This window comes from Mesoplodon bidens (assembly GCF_964165515.1).
Source record: "Mesoplodon bidens genome assembly, chromosome: 8".
In the NCBI taxonomy this organism is placed as follows: Eukaryota; Metazoa; Chordata; class Mammalia; order Artiodactyla; family Ziphiidae; genus Mesoplodon; species Mesoplodon bidens.
The window spans coordinates 22,364,718-22,379,766 of NC_138165.1; the positions used below are offsets into that span (position 1 = coordinate 22,364,718).

General features: G+C 43.8%; 1 protein-coding gene across 3 annotated transcripts in view; it reads left to right on the plus strand.

Moving 5' to 3' along the window:
* The window catches only part of NFE2L2 (NFE2 like bZIP transcription factor 2), a 36,255-nt gene that overhangs the window by 10,830 nt on the left and 10,376 nt on the right, over positions 1-15,049 (plus strand). Inside the window, exon 1 of one of the 3 annotated variants that reach the window (XM_081242291.1) lies at positions 1,814-2,690. The exons of the other annotated variants lie outside the window; for them this stretch is intronic. Coding sequence (XP_081098417.1) covers positions 2,643-2,690 — 48 coding nt within the window. The 5' untranslated portion in view covers positions 1,814-2,642. Of the gene's footprint in view, positions 1-1,813; positions 2,691-15,049 lie in introns of those variants that run through there. 3 annotated transcript variants of the gene reach the window in all.

The window sequence follows — 15,049 nt, forward strand, 5'->3', positions numbered from 1 at the left end:
ATCATTTTTTTTCTTGTAATAGAAAAAATTGCCAGTTTTTGAAGAAGTTATTTTGTTCTTGGTACTTCTCAATGAAACATGTTTAAAATGTACATTGAGAAACCAACCCCAGAGGACAGGAGCGGGGCCAGTGTGCTTAGTGCTACCCGCAGCTTGTATGTTCTTTCTCTGCTGGTTCCCAAGCTGAGACGAGGCCAAGAATGAGAACCAGACTGTGGGTTCAGGTTCTTCCTTCTCCAGAGACAGAGGTTCACCCTCTGCTAGAAACTTCTTTACCAGGCTGCACGTTTGGGAGAATCCTTGGGGCAGTGGACTGAGAGTGGGGAGATTCCAGGTAACCTTCCACTTGGAAAAAGGGTTCTAGAAGTAAAGGGGGAGCGGTTGGGAGGAAAAGGAAAACTAGTTTAAAGGATTCCTTTTAATGAACCCAGGAGGGACGTAGCTTTTTGGTCTCTTCTGTACCACTTCGATGTGCTCCTCGACATGCAGCTTGTACTTAGGTCCTTCATGTGAGAAAAGGGAAAGCATTTTGGGGAGTATTTACTTGTGCTGTGTTTACACTCATTATCTTTAGTTCTTTTAACAACCCTGTTAAGGTAGGTTTTGTCATTATTGAGAAAACTCTTTGGAGAGGTTAAGAAGCAGTCCAGAGTTCGGCTTAGGAACTGGAAAACACATGAGGTATTTCAAGCAGAAGGATTTTATATAGGAAATTATTTATATAGGTGTTGGGAGAGCCGAGGAACCAGACAGACAACGCAGAGATTAGCAGCCTCTGGAAGCCACTTGCCAGCCCTAGAGCTGGAGGGGCAGAGAGAGCAGGTGGAATTCCGGGGCCTTACCGGCCCTCCCGCAGCTGGACCGAGTGAGGAGCTGGGGCCACTGGGAGAGGGGCTCGGCCTCCTACCATCCAGCGTCTCTCCAGTGTCCCCTGCTCCTCTCGCCGACCCCTGCTGGAATGTAGCTGGAAGCCATATGGCAAGGGAGCCTGGGGACGGATGGGGAAGGGATCTGGGGGCCATGGGCAAATGACCAAAGCAGTCACGTAGCTGGTAAGAGCTAGAGCTGGCACTGGAGCATTCTCTGCCATCAGAGTCCTTGCACTTTTCTCCAAATCATCTTCTTTTCAGGAATCTTAGACCAGACATGATGCTTTGCCTTTGGGGCACTTGTCACACCTGCTTGGGGGCAAGTTGCATGGGAGTCCCATTAGACCGCAGTGCCTACTTTATTCTGACTTGCAAGGCACATTTTATGCTATATATTTCTTCTGGTTAGCGGAGTGCACATATGTGACCACAGAGTGATTCAGTAATAATGAAATGTTAGGAATTCCTCTCAAGAGTGCGGATGGAGATTCCATTAGGGGAGTTCCCAGATTCGATAAGCATTCCCACTATTGGTAGGTTCTGTGCCCCCTTCCCCCATGAGGTGCCCCTGGGATGCCAGGGCAGGATTGATTATATACGGAAGTTTTTGGTGTTGCTGAAGGACTTGGACCTCTGGGTCTTGAACTTGGGGGGAGGTTCAGAAAGGGGGAAAAGCATCTTAAGAGGAGCTGGGGGAACATCTCTTCTATTGATCCTGAAAAATAAAGCCTTTTCTCCCCAGAGAGATGTGGGTAAAAATGACCCCCCTTTCCTCTGTCCCTGTGGGACTCTTGGAAACCTGCGGCTCCAGAGCGCATGGCATTGCCCTGTGCTACAGGTTTCCAAAGTTCACTTGATAACAGCACCACCGTTGTGCCGTCAAGTTTCAGTGACCGGTGTGTGTGTGCTGGCAAAGATAATAATGGAGGCGGAGGGAACAATTACGCTTTCATTTTTGTTCACGTTACCAGCTCTCTTGCATTACCAACTTGCTTGCAACGTTGTCAAGAGAACCAACCTTTGGATGTTACAAGACATCAGGATACAGGCAACTGGCAATTTCAGGGGGAAGAAAAAGGGAAAAAACTAACATTTACTGAACAGCTGCTAGTACTGTACTAGGTCCTGGACATGTTCCCTCTTACTTGATCTTGACAATAAAGCTATGGTGATCGCGGCTGTTACCCCCTTTTTACAGACGAGGAAACCTATTCAAAGAAGTAAAGTAACTTCTCCAAGGCCATGCCACTCTCAATGGCAGAACAGGGATTTAGAAAGTCTGTAATCACTGCTCTCCCTTCCTTTCTTTCTTTCCTTCCTTGTCTGATGACTTATGGGTGTTTGGTTAGATGCTAAAGAATGAGGGGCTCCTTTACAGAGATTCATTAAGACAGCGTCTCTACCTCAAGGAGGTCCCTCAGTGTTCCTCAAAGAGGGTACCGCTGGCAAAGGGTCTGTACTTCTCTTGGAGTGGGGGATTGTCCCACATTACAGGGTATTTCGCTTCACTGTGACAACCAGAAAGGACCACCCTCCCCTGTCCCGACACCGTTCCAACTGCTTCTAGGTGGTGGTCCCAGCCCCAGTGGAACCACTGTGATGCAGTGACTTCCAGAGACAGTTTGAAGCTGGGATATTACTGTTTGCTCTCAGGAAACCTCAGGATATTCCTTGTTCTTTGCAGGGTAGCCCACCATCTCCTCCGATGGCAGCCTGTTCATACTTCTTATTCTAAACCAGAAGGGGGTAGCGGGAGAGAGAACACAGATCGTGATGAAAATTCTAGAAACCAGAGGGACCAAGTACACTTCATTTACTCAGGTAGAGTGTCTCCTCCAGATCCTTTAACACAGAGCAGTTTTATTTGACCTGGTGATTGTTACTGCTGCTATTTACCATTTCTCCAGCCTATAGCTGCAGGGGACTAGTCCTAAAAAGATAAGCTAAACATTTTTTTAAATTTCAGGGTGCAGTTAAAAGTCATATGCCATACGTCTCTGGGTCTTGACTGCCTTTTCTACCGGGTACTTTTTGAAGAAGTTTGGGTACTGAGGACAGATAGTAAGGGAAGCTACAGAGTAGCTGAAGTGGTTGAGCTGTGCTGGTGATAGATGGATGCTTTAGAAACAAAGTCTAGAATAGGGAGGAAAGTGAGGTTGCCCACTTTCTTGTCCTTTTCCTGACAATCAGCCTGAGGGAAATAGCTAGTGTCCTCTATGAAAATACAGTTAATCCGCATTTATATTGACTAATTGTTATATTATCCAGATTACAAAATTCCTTCATGAGTATTTGAAAATACTATCACATTTGTTGTCTCAAAAGATCAGTTTTATTGTTAACCTGAAGTAGTGTGCATTTATGATCCTTAAGGTATAATATTTTGTTTTTAGTAGAGTACCCAAAGAAAAATTTGAATGAAGTTAAATAATTTTTCTATGACTAGTAGTTGGGCTATAACTGATACTAAACATGATACCTTTATTAAGTAATTAGAATTCTTTAACCCCCCAGACACCTTAGGTACACATGCTGAGTTCTGAGCCTAAATGTAACTTATTCATTCCACAAGTATTATTAGGTATTAACACGCCCTAGGGAACTTTCAGGGCCTGAAGTTGTTTTAATCTTCTAAGATAGATAGCGTAGCAAACATATTCTCCTCCTTGAAGGACATTTGCTTCTCAAATTCCCCCTCCTCCTAATTAATCAGTCCCTTTGTTCTTTGTACACCTGGATTATAGGGCATGGTTCATATCATAATGAGTATAAATTACATCTCCATCTCCCCTGCTTAAGGTATGACTTCCTCTAGGGTAGGGACTGTGTTTTTGTCATTTTTGTAATTCTGGTGGCTCGCACTGTGCCTGGTGCTTATTTAATAGTACTTGCTCAGCAGATGTGAGAGCGAATCCATTACTGCCCTCTAGGAACTTGGTATATATACAAGTTATATTCATTGGTGATATATGACAGCGCAGAGGAGAAAATGTCACCTCCAACTGGGGTGCTCAGAGAGGACCTCCTGGAGGAGGTAGCCGTCTATCTAGACTTTTTAAGCTGGTAGGATTCCTCCTGCCTCAGCTTCACTTGGAAGCTGGAGGAAGGGTGCAGGCGTGATCTGGCCTGTAGCGGCGTATAGGGTCACTCGGGGTGAAAAGGTTAATGTGGGGCTGGCTGAACAGGGCCTTCGGTGCCCATGCATGGCGTTTCACGTTTATCTAAGGCATTTGGAAATCATGGGAGGTTTTGGAAAGGGCAAGACACATGAGCTGGATGTGGACAGGAAGTTATTATGGGCCATGCATCAGAAGATGGGCAGGTGGGGGCAGAGATGCTGAGGGGCTCTGGCAGTGGTGCAGGTGTGGCTTAGTCACCGTGGCATCACCAGTGCAGTACTGAGGATCTGTAACTGTCACTCTGATCTGTACCACCTTTGTAGCCATTTAAGAAGAAATTTTTTAAGCTCCCTTTTTCAAGGAGGGAGTAGATTTTTCTCCTTTTGGCCCCGTTGTGAAACCATCTGTGCTCAAGCTTGCAGGTCCTGCTGTTCCTGGGTTTTAACAGAAACTCATCACCAGGATATTCACTCCATTGGTGAAAGGAGAGGAGGAACGAGCCAGAAGTTGCCAGTTTGCTTTTAGGATGAACTGTTTTCTTCTCTGTGGTGGCACAGGGAGAGTTTCTCTCTTCCTGACCTCCCCTAAGATCCTTGTGCTCTCACCGTCTTCATTCAGCTGGGACGATCTCATCCTTGGCTTCCGGCCTCAGTGATTAGCAAAATTCACCCAAGAAAGAAAAAACAGACAATATTCTCTTTTCTGTCCCAGAAAAGAGGCTTTGCTTGTGCGCCCTGAGCTAACAGATGTGGGCATCTAGCAGTGTCGGGGAAGGCAGCCGCAGTCTCAGGCTCTTCCCCGTGCCAGCCAGGTGCCAGGTGCTTTCACACACTGATTTTTGTCTTGTGTACCCCTTACTCTGCCCTGTGAGGTAAGGAGCCTTATCCCTGATTTATAGGGAGAGAACCGAGGCCCAGAGAGCTTGAGTGAGTGATAATACAGTGGGATGTGCCCCAGCTTTATCATCATTAGATGTGGGTGATAGGTATGTCACAGCATTCTTAGGATTAAGTAAGAACTGGGCACAAGATCTAGCACACAACTGGTGGCTGTGATGATTATTATCATAATTATACATTTTCTTTGTCAGGAATGTGTGGCATCTGAGATTTCCTTGGCCCACTTGGAAAAAAAAAATCCCTCCTTGAATTCTGGTAATCCATGCCCCTTTTCACTCTTTGCTATATAAGCTTCATATTCTCCTGTGGCTTGTCCTGGTCTCATGTCAGGACCTGATTGTTGTGGAGACAGAAAACTAATCAATGGCCAGGCCTTATGTGTGCCCTGTCTCCTCTGTGGGATCCTCCAGCTTGTCTGCTGCATCCCCTACTTATGTGGATTGATGAGCCATCTCTTTGAACCCCATGCCAGACACACTCCTTCACTGGTAGCAGAATTTCTTACTCTGGGGTTCTGGGCCTAGAGATGGGGCAGTGTCCACAGGCAGGTTGTATGAACAGAAAGAGCTGGTGGTGGGGGGGGGGAATGTGTTAGTGGAAGGCTGAACCCAGCTGTGACCTGAGCTGACCCCTGTGGCCTTGCCCTCTTCCCAGCCCCAGCCCATCTTTTAGTCTTTAAAGACTAAAATATTTCTTCTGTAATAACTACCCCTAAGTAACTCTTTAGAAAGGCAGAGTGGTACAGGGAAAGACCTTCTATAAGACCCATGGGGGAGATGACACAGCTGAAAACTTTGTACATCTACTGCCCTTCCGTGCTGCCATGTGATGTCTGATATGTAAATACATTAGGAGCTCACCTTCTATTTTTTGTATAGTGGTTAGACCCAGAAGCCTCAGAATTAGATGCCTCTCATGTTCCTTTGACATCTGCAACAGGTGTTGAACTTATTAATAGCGTTAATACCTCACCCCTGGCTTGTCTTCTATATTTTTAAGTGGCATTCACATACCTTTTTCCCACATGAAAAACAGTTCTGTGAGGACAGGTATGATGTCTCGGTGTTTCCTCACAGCCCAGAGCTCTCTGTACAGCTAGTCAGCAGCAGAGCCCCGGCAGGACTGCACTGTGCAGCCTCCTTAAAGAGGCCTCGGGTGTTCTGAGTAAGAGCCTCTGTTAATGTGAGTTCTTCTGTAATATAAACGGTGTGGATCTTAATACCACCTTCCTTGCCAATTGGTGTGAGTGCAAGTGAGCTTATGGATACAAGTGCTTGGAAGAGTCTTGAGCACATAGAAAGCGCACAATAAATGCACTTACTGTTATTATTGTTAGATTGTGTCATACTTACCTTTACCTGGATTTAGAATGCTGGCACTGTGATCTTTTGTTTTCAAATCTTAATGTAAAGGCTCACCAGGTAGCCATTGTCCTTACATATTTATTTAGTGGGTTAATTGAAAAGATTTACCTTAAGGAAAGTAAAAGATTCCTGTACTGATTTTTTTAAAAATAAGTTTATTTATTTTATTTATTTATTTTTGGCTGTGTTGGGTCCTTGCTGCTGCATGCGAGCCCTCTCAAGTTGCATAGAGCGGGGGCCCCTCCTGGCCGTGGTGCCCGGGCCTCTCATTGCGGTGGCTTCCCCTGTTGCGGAGCACGGGCTCCAGGTGTGTGGGCTTCAGTAGTTGTGACACACGGGCTCTAGAGCGCAGGCTCAGTAGTTGTGGCACATGGGCTTAGTTGCTCCGCCGTATGCAGGATCTTCCAGGACCAGGGCTCAAACTCATGTCCCCTGCGTTGGCAGGCAGATTCTTAACCACCACGCCACCAGGGAAGCCCCTTCTATACTGATTTTAAGAGAATGAAATGTGGTATATATACTTATCAATTACTTTTTAAGAGGCCCAAATTGCTGCCTGGCAGTTGGTGACAACAGTGGATACTGTGCATGTTCAAATGTATACATTTGAAGCAGTTGAAATGTAATTTCCAAACTCAGGGTTAATTCATATCCTTAGTTGGAACAGATAGTATTTTCCTAGCACCTAAGCCCCTTATTTCTACCCATTCTTCATATGACCTTTGCAATAATCTGGTAATTGTGTGGCCTCTGGACCATAACATTGCTCATTAACATCAGGGTGATCCCTGTGGTCATTATGAGCCCTCTTAGTAACTTAAGACTTACACTGTCACTTTCAGGTCATTGAAGTAGCTTTTTGTAAATAATTGCTAACAGTATAAATACTGCGTAGTGTCCTTTGGAAGGGTTAATGTTCCGGCGGTATCCTCAGGAAGTCATTTGCGACACAGAGGAGTTTGGTTCATTAGAATTCCCCCCTAAGGAGTGTGGAGGGCTCACCCTGTAGGTCCCCAGAGCTGCACTGTCACTTGCCATTGGTCACTTTTGACCACTTGAAATGGGGCTGGTGTAACTGAGGATCCACATTTTTAATCTTAATGAGTTATTTAAACTTTAAAACAGAAGCAGGATAAGATGTTTTTCTGTTGAATATAACTTTATTCTGGGGGGACAGCATTTCATGTGATCCTGTCAGGTGAGATTTGTTATGTATGTTGAGTGTTTTGTCACTTGTAATAGCTCGTTAATAATTTAAACATTTGGGTTACATGGTAGAATAATTTTTTGACATGTTGGGTGAAATAAATATATTGTTTAAATTAAATTCACTTTTTTTTTAGTAAGGCTACTAAAATTGTTTAAATTACACATGTGGCTTGCATTAGATTTCTACTGGAAAGTACTGCTTTAGAGGATCTGTTATAGGTAGCTGAAATTAGCTTGTTTTAAAGTTCAGAATTAGTTTTCAGACTTGTATTTTTGACTTTATATAATCAGAGGTGTTTAGAGGAAGGAATCTTAGGAGTCATTTAACCCAACCCTGTCCTTCAGCAGATGGAGAAACTGAGGTTAACAGTTACTGTAACATGGCATGCCCTAATTCTAGATGGATACTGAACTTAATGTTCTTTATAGCCTATTGCTTTGGGTCCTGGGTTTACTTGGCATTGGAAACATGGTGGGCGTCAGGGCTGCAAAGAGCTTCCACGAGATCCAGACAGAAGAAAAGGCCTTTAAAAAGAAATTATTTTAGGTGCTGAGAGAAAGGAATTTTTGTGCTGTGCCTACCAGTGGACAGGGTGATTGATTCCATGTTTGACATGTATTTTTGTTGGGCAGTATAATGATACTTTCATGGGGAATAGTAATAAGGTACAAATAATACCCACACTTGGTGTGATCATTTACTTTAGAAAACTCCATACATCTGGCTTTCATATTTTATTTAGAGAGTTCTTTTCCCAAAGCCAGAGATTTTAGACCAGACCTACAGCTTTTGTCCTCGAGAAAAAGACTGAGAGCTTGACTTCATGTGTTTATTGTTTAGGTAGGTTGCCTGAGATCATCGGTAAAAGTTTAGGCCTGTTTTATGGTATTGTTTTCTTATTAACAAAACTGACTTAAAGGAAGAAGCCACCAACAACTGCAATGGGCACCCTTAGAGCAAACCAGAATTTTATTTCTATTTTGAAGCATAGAGGAGGAAGGGGAGGCATTACGAGTTATTAAATGGTGATTTGATTTATGGGACTGTCCATCAGGTTTAGAGAGGGCTGCTTCTGCTACAGATGCAGCTGACAAGCTGGGCAACCTTTAATATTTAACCTTTCTGAACCTGTTTCTTCATCCCACTAATCTTCACACAGAGTAGCATGTGGATTAAATGATAGAATCATGCAAGTGAAAGTATTTTGTGCTCCGAAAGCACTGCAAATGGAAGGACTGGTGTCTTGAGGGCCTCCTTTCTCCAAGGAGTTGTAGAACTATTTCTGGGGTCACACTTGGTCTTGGTGAGGCCTTGGATGAGTCAGTCATGTTTGGAATGTGCATTTAGTGGGTCCAAGGCCTTGACCCCACGATTTGGGAGTTCTCAGGGGTCCACTTTAATTTAGAGCCGCTTTTGCTCTTGGTAGTGGAGACGATTCTGCCTGAAGTAAGGGTTAGAACTGGGAGGCTCTTAGCCCTATTGTATTGAGCATGGGCACAAACCACCCAGGATTTAGAGATTAGGAGTAGGGAAAGGAAAGTTCTCTGCAGAAACTTCGGTCAGGTAACAGAGTTTTATAGGCCATTAATTTGGCTGCAGGGTCGAATGCCATACAACCGTTTTGTAAACGTCTGTTTTCAAAATAATTCCTAGTATTTCATGAATTTAAGGAATAGAAATTGCAATAGGGGGACTTCCCTGGTGGTCCAGTAGTTAAGACTCTGCACTCCCAGTGTAGGGGGCCTGGGTTCGATCCCTGGTCGGGGAACTAGATCCTGCATGCATGCTGCAACTAAGAGTCCACATGCCATAACTAGGGGTTCGCATACTACAACGAAGATCCCGTGTGTCACAATGAAGATCCTGAGTGCCGCAACTAAGACCCGGCGCAGCCAAATGAATGAATGAATGAATGCATGCGTGCATGCAATAGGAAAGTCTAGTTTGAAATCTAATTTGTGTTAGTTGACCAGATGACCCCTCCTGGGTTCTGCTCAGTCAAATGAGACCTAGGGCCGTTTACCCATTTAGCACCTCTGGGCCCTGGGATCCTCATTTGTAAACCTGGGGTTTGGTCTGTATCTGCAAGATCACTGTCAGCTCTCCTTACTCAATTGTGTGTTCAATGTAATTTAATGGCCAACAGACATAAGTTTCTGAGAGACACATCCCTAGACAGGATGCCTTTTCCTGGTCTTTAAAGAGCTGGTGGATGGGTCAGCCTGGCTGAACTTGCTTTTTCTTTTATAGATTATACTCCATTTAAAGTTATAAAATATTTGTTATATTGCTTGTGCTGTACATTGCATCTTTGTATCTTATTTATATTATACCTAGTAGTTTGTTACTTCTTAATTCTTTTCTCCCCCAGGCCTCTCTTCACTGGTAACCACTAATTTGTTCTCTGTATCTGTGAGTCTGTTTCTGTTTTGTTATATTCATTTGTTTTATTTTTTAGACTCCATATATAAAATGAAAACATAACAGTATTTGTCTTTCTCTATTGGACTTATTTCAGCAAGCATTAATACCTCCAGGTCCATCCATGCTGTTGCAAATGGAAAAATTGCATTCTTTGTGGCTAATGTTCCATTGTATATATACACCACATCTTCTTTAAACATTCATCTCTTGATGGACACTTTGGTTGCTTCCACATCTTGGCTGTTGTAAACAACGCTGCAGTGAACATCGGGGTGCATATATCTTTTCAAATTATTTCAATTATTTCAAATTCAAATTATTTTGTTTTCTTCAGATATATGCCCAGGTGTGGATTTGCTGGATCATATGGTAGTTCCATTTTTAATTGGACTTGGTTTTTCTTTGGAGTTTACCTTGTCTGTTAGAAGGGCTGAGGTTGCTGATTTTGCCTGTTTCACCTGTTGAGACTTTGCCTAGCCTCTGTCTATCTGTGTGCACCATGGCCTTTACATTTCTTGCCCCTGCAGATGTTTTACCAGCTCCAAAGGCACCAACCAAGGTTACCTTGGCTGGACATAGACTGGTGATTAAAGAAGTGCTGTTTGCCGGACAACTGATTCTATGTACAGTATATTCTCTTCTTTAGTCTTAATTTTATTATCTTTAAAAATAGTGGGAGGGCTGATTTTGAAATGATTCTGGAATTAATATAGGAGACCTTGTATCAACAATTACAATGTATTTATTGAGTGGGTACCACATGCCAGTATGCCGCAAGGTATGAAGGACACATGAGTGGGGAAATGAGCATTTCTCATTGCTGGTGGGGTGTAAAAGGTACAGCCTCTGTGGAGAGCTGTTTGGCAATATGTATCATAAATAAAAATGCATATACTCTTTATTTTTTTTATTTATTATTTTTATTTTTTTATGCGTATACTCTTTGACCAGCAATTCCACTTCTAAGTATCTATCCCACAGATAATCCTCACACGTTCATGAAATGGTTTATGTACAAAGGTAGCCATTATAGCATCATTTATAATAGCAAAAGATTAGGAATAACTTAAAAGCCCAATGAGGGACTGATTAAGTAATTATATTATTAAATAATGTAGTACATCCTCATAATGAAATACTACTCAGCCATTAAAAATAATGGAACAACTCTAGGCCCTGATATAGAACCATCTCTAAAATAAATAGGGATAAATAAGTATGGAACATTATGATTATATGCTACTTGTGTGTGTGCCTATGGGTGTGTATTTAATAGAATATCTTCCTAAGAACACAGAAAACTGATGCCAATGGTTGCCTTGGGGAAGGATAACTGGGAGATTACTTTTGCAACTTTAAAATTTTATACTATGTACATCTACCATCTATTAAGAAAAGACATTGTTGGGCTTCCCTGGTGGTGCAGTGGCTGAGAATCTGCCTGCCAGTGCAGGGGGACACGGGTTCGAGCCCTGGTTCGGGAGGATCCCACATTCCGCAGGGCAACTAAGCCTGTGCGCCACAACTACTGAGCCTGCGCTCTAGAGCCCACGAGCCACAACTACTGAAGCCCGTGCTCTGCAACGAGAGAGAAGCCACCGCAATGAGAAGAAGCCCGCGCACCGCAACCAAGAGTAGCCCCTGCTCACCGCAACTAGAGAAAGCCTGAGCACGGCAACAAAGACCCAACGCAGCCAGAAACAATAAATAAATAAAATAATAATAAATAAATTAAAAAGACATTGTCATGCCTTGAAGGAGTTTACAGTTTAGTCAGACCAGATAACATAAGATATACAAAGTACAGGGTAAATATTGGCTTTATGGGAAGATATAAATGCTAAGCTCTGTGTGTGCCGTTGACTGGATTTTGCCCTGAGTCATCAGGACGGGTGGGTCTGAGCTTCAGCAGAGCCAGCTTCCAAGCCTTAGCGTCCCACCTGGGGCTAAAGCAGTTTGCAGCCTTTGTCCCGCAGTGGCGGGAAGAGCCCACGGCCTCGGAATCAGTTCTTGGTTGGGGTCCTGGCTCTGCCACTTACCAAGCATGCAATTTGGGGCAGGGATGCTCGAGGCCCAAAGCCTACTTGTGCTCCTTCGTAGATGAAGATAAGCTGCCTCCACCTTGCTCTGCAGTGAGCACCCTGCAGAGCACGAGGTGCTCTGCAGATGCCAGCTCAGATAGACGCTGCCAGGCACCTGCCGACGGGCACGCTGGGGCCAGAGGTGCAAGGTGAAACAGTGAAGCAAAAATGTATCTTTTTCCCCTTCTGCCAAATAACTTGGCAGGATTTGTAAAATTAGAAAAGTAGACCATAGTAGTTTTGGAATCCTTGACCTCTGACCTTGGGGCAAGTCATTTTATCCTCTAGACCTGTTTCCCTATTTGAAAAATGGAAGGGGCTGTGCGTCCTCTGGGCCCCTCCAGTCGCAGCGGTCTGTGACAGTGTGGCATTAGCAGTAATTCCCATCTCAGCTGAGATGAGTCATACTGACCGAAAAGTCCCCATGCGAGGAGGAAGTCTCTGAGAATTTTCCTCGTGCTAGAGGATCTGAGCCTCTGGGCGGAAACGGGGAGGCGTGGGGGGATTGCTGCCACCAAGAGGGGAGACCAAGAAAGCAGAGTGAGTGGAGACGGGTTGTTTGTGTTCTCCACTCCAAAACCTCCTTTGCTTTCACATAGTCATGTGGACTAGATGTTTGGAAAAACCCGGCTTACCCCTTGTTTAAGCGGGTGGGATGTTCATGCAGTTGTGACCGGTGTACTTAAGTCAGTTGTCACTCCTGTGAGGTCTTTCTGTGCAGTTTAGTGACACTTCCTCTGTGCTGCCTTGGCTCCTACATGTTTCTCCTTGAGCCTCTAAACTGAGATCAGAGACTGTCCTCTGTTTATCTCTGTGTCCCCAGCACCTAGCGCAGTTCCTGGCACCTGAATGGCAAGCTATATGTGTGTAGTAGATGGGTTGCTGGATTAATGATCCATTTAGGGTAGTATGGACACTAAATCTTGTTAATCTTGACCACCACCTTTATTATAGCTATCACCATTCTGAAGTGATCTTTTAGCTATTAGTATGAAATATTTCATACTCAAAAATTTCACACTAAAAAAGAAATTAAAGACCCCCCCCACCCTGCCTTTGGAAAGTATTTTAATAGGATGCACAAAAAAGAAAAAGAAAAAAATCTAAGTGTTTTAGAGTCTTTCTATATTACAGCATATAATACATATGTATCTAAAATTCATCACTGCCACCACCAGCACAGGCACACAGGTCTTTGGCTACCGGCAAGAAACAGCAAGCCTGGGTGACTGTCCCAATTCTTACCTTTTAAAGCTTAATTGTAGGCAGTTAAATCTGAAAAGGAGCTTTAAGATTGAAATAAATGATTTCTGTTTACAAATGCAGGATCCACAGAGGGTGAAGGATCACTGAGGAAGTTCAGAAGTGGCAGTAAAGAGCCCCAGTAGTTCCAGTGTGCTAGGGTACTGCCCTCCCTCATGGGGGCTGCCCTTTAGGAGGAGGGGCAGGAGGGCGAGCAAACAGGGCTGTTTGAGCTCAAGGTGGACATCTGACGACCTGGTTAGTCCACGCTAGGTTAGTTTCAGTGTATGTTAGGTAAAGTGAGTTAGGGAGTTAGAGCCAGTGCACCTGAAGGTTATATTGGTAAGATGAGTGTGTGTGTTTTCCTGTAGACTCATTCTAATAGTGATGGAAGACAGAGTCACAAAGTTCCTTTCATGTGCGGAGGACAGCATCCAGGACTGAATACATTCATGGCTTGTTCAAAAATGCGGAAGAGATGAGAAAAAACGTGTCCTAAAGTTTGCTTATCTAACCAAGCCATTCTCTTGACATAGTGACTGACCCTTGCATAAGCCCTTTGATTGAGGCCCAGCAGCAGCATCCTACTTAATACAGACAACCAGAAATTAACTCTGCTGGCATCCAGGTATGAAACTTCCCATGGGAAAGTTGGATCCATCCACTTTTTGTAGCAGTGGCCTCACCTTCTATTTTGGAAATTAACTGTCCTTTATGATTTATTTTTGGCCAAACACATGTGCCTCTTGAGAAAATAGTCCGAGTTCCTAGTCTATTCACTTTCCAGTTTTGCTTTTATCTTTGCATCACGCTTTACAGTGTACAGACAAGCGTAATGGGTGAGAGTTCCAGTAAACTGGCTGGATCACATTTCTTAGATTGAGTCATTGCTGAGAAACTTGTTTGTGAACAGGAAGCAGCTCATGAAAATGTCTGTACACAGTAACAAGGTGGACTGTGAGGAAACTGGACCATTTTTTAGCTGAAAGACAAAAGGGTAGAAGGATGCATCTGTGATCCAGGGAATAGCAGATTTGTGATCAAGAGTTTGTTTTTTAATTTATTTTTTTGGCTGCGTTGGGTCTTCATTACTGTGCTCGGGCTTTCTCTAGTTGTGGCGAGCGGGGGCTACTCTTTGTTGTGGTGCACGGGCTTCTCATTGCCGTGGCTTCTGTTGTTGCAGAGCACAGGCTCTAGGTGTGTGGGCTCAGTAGTTGTGGCTCGCAGGCTCTAGAGCACAGGCTCAGTAGTTGTGGCACACGGGCTTAGTTGCTCCACAGCATGTGGGATCTTCCCGGACCAGGGCTCAAACCCTTGTCCCCTGCATTGGCAGGCGGATTCTTGACCACTGCGCCACCAGGGAAGTCCCTAGAGTTTTAACTTGTTGAATAATTCATGTCTTGATGTGTGTTTGAGATTTTTTATGCTGTTAAAAATTGCTAGTTATTTTAATGAGAACCTACTGTATAACCCAGGGAACTCTACTCAGTGCTCTGTGGTGACCTAAATGGGAAGGAAATCCAAAAAGGAGGGGATATATGTATACTTATATCTGATTGACTTTGCTGTACAGCAGAAACTAACACAACATTGTAAAGCAACTATACTCCAATAAAAATAAATTATAAAAGCAAAACAAAAAAATTGCTAGTTATTGAAGATTGATGAAATAATCCCTGGTAAGTTTTCTCTAGAAGGAAAACTTGGATTAGTGGTAACTATTACCTATTAGGAGTCTCTGCTGACATAGAAACTGGTTGCTAGGCCAGTTATTTTTAAAGATGGAGCTGTAGTTAACACAAATTAACCCAGTGACATTTACACTTGGCCTAGGTGGCTCT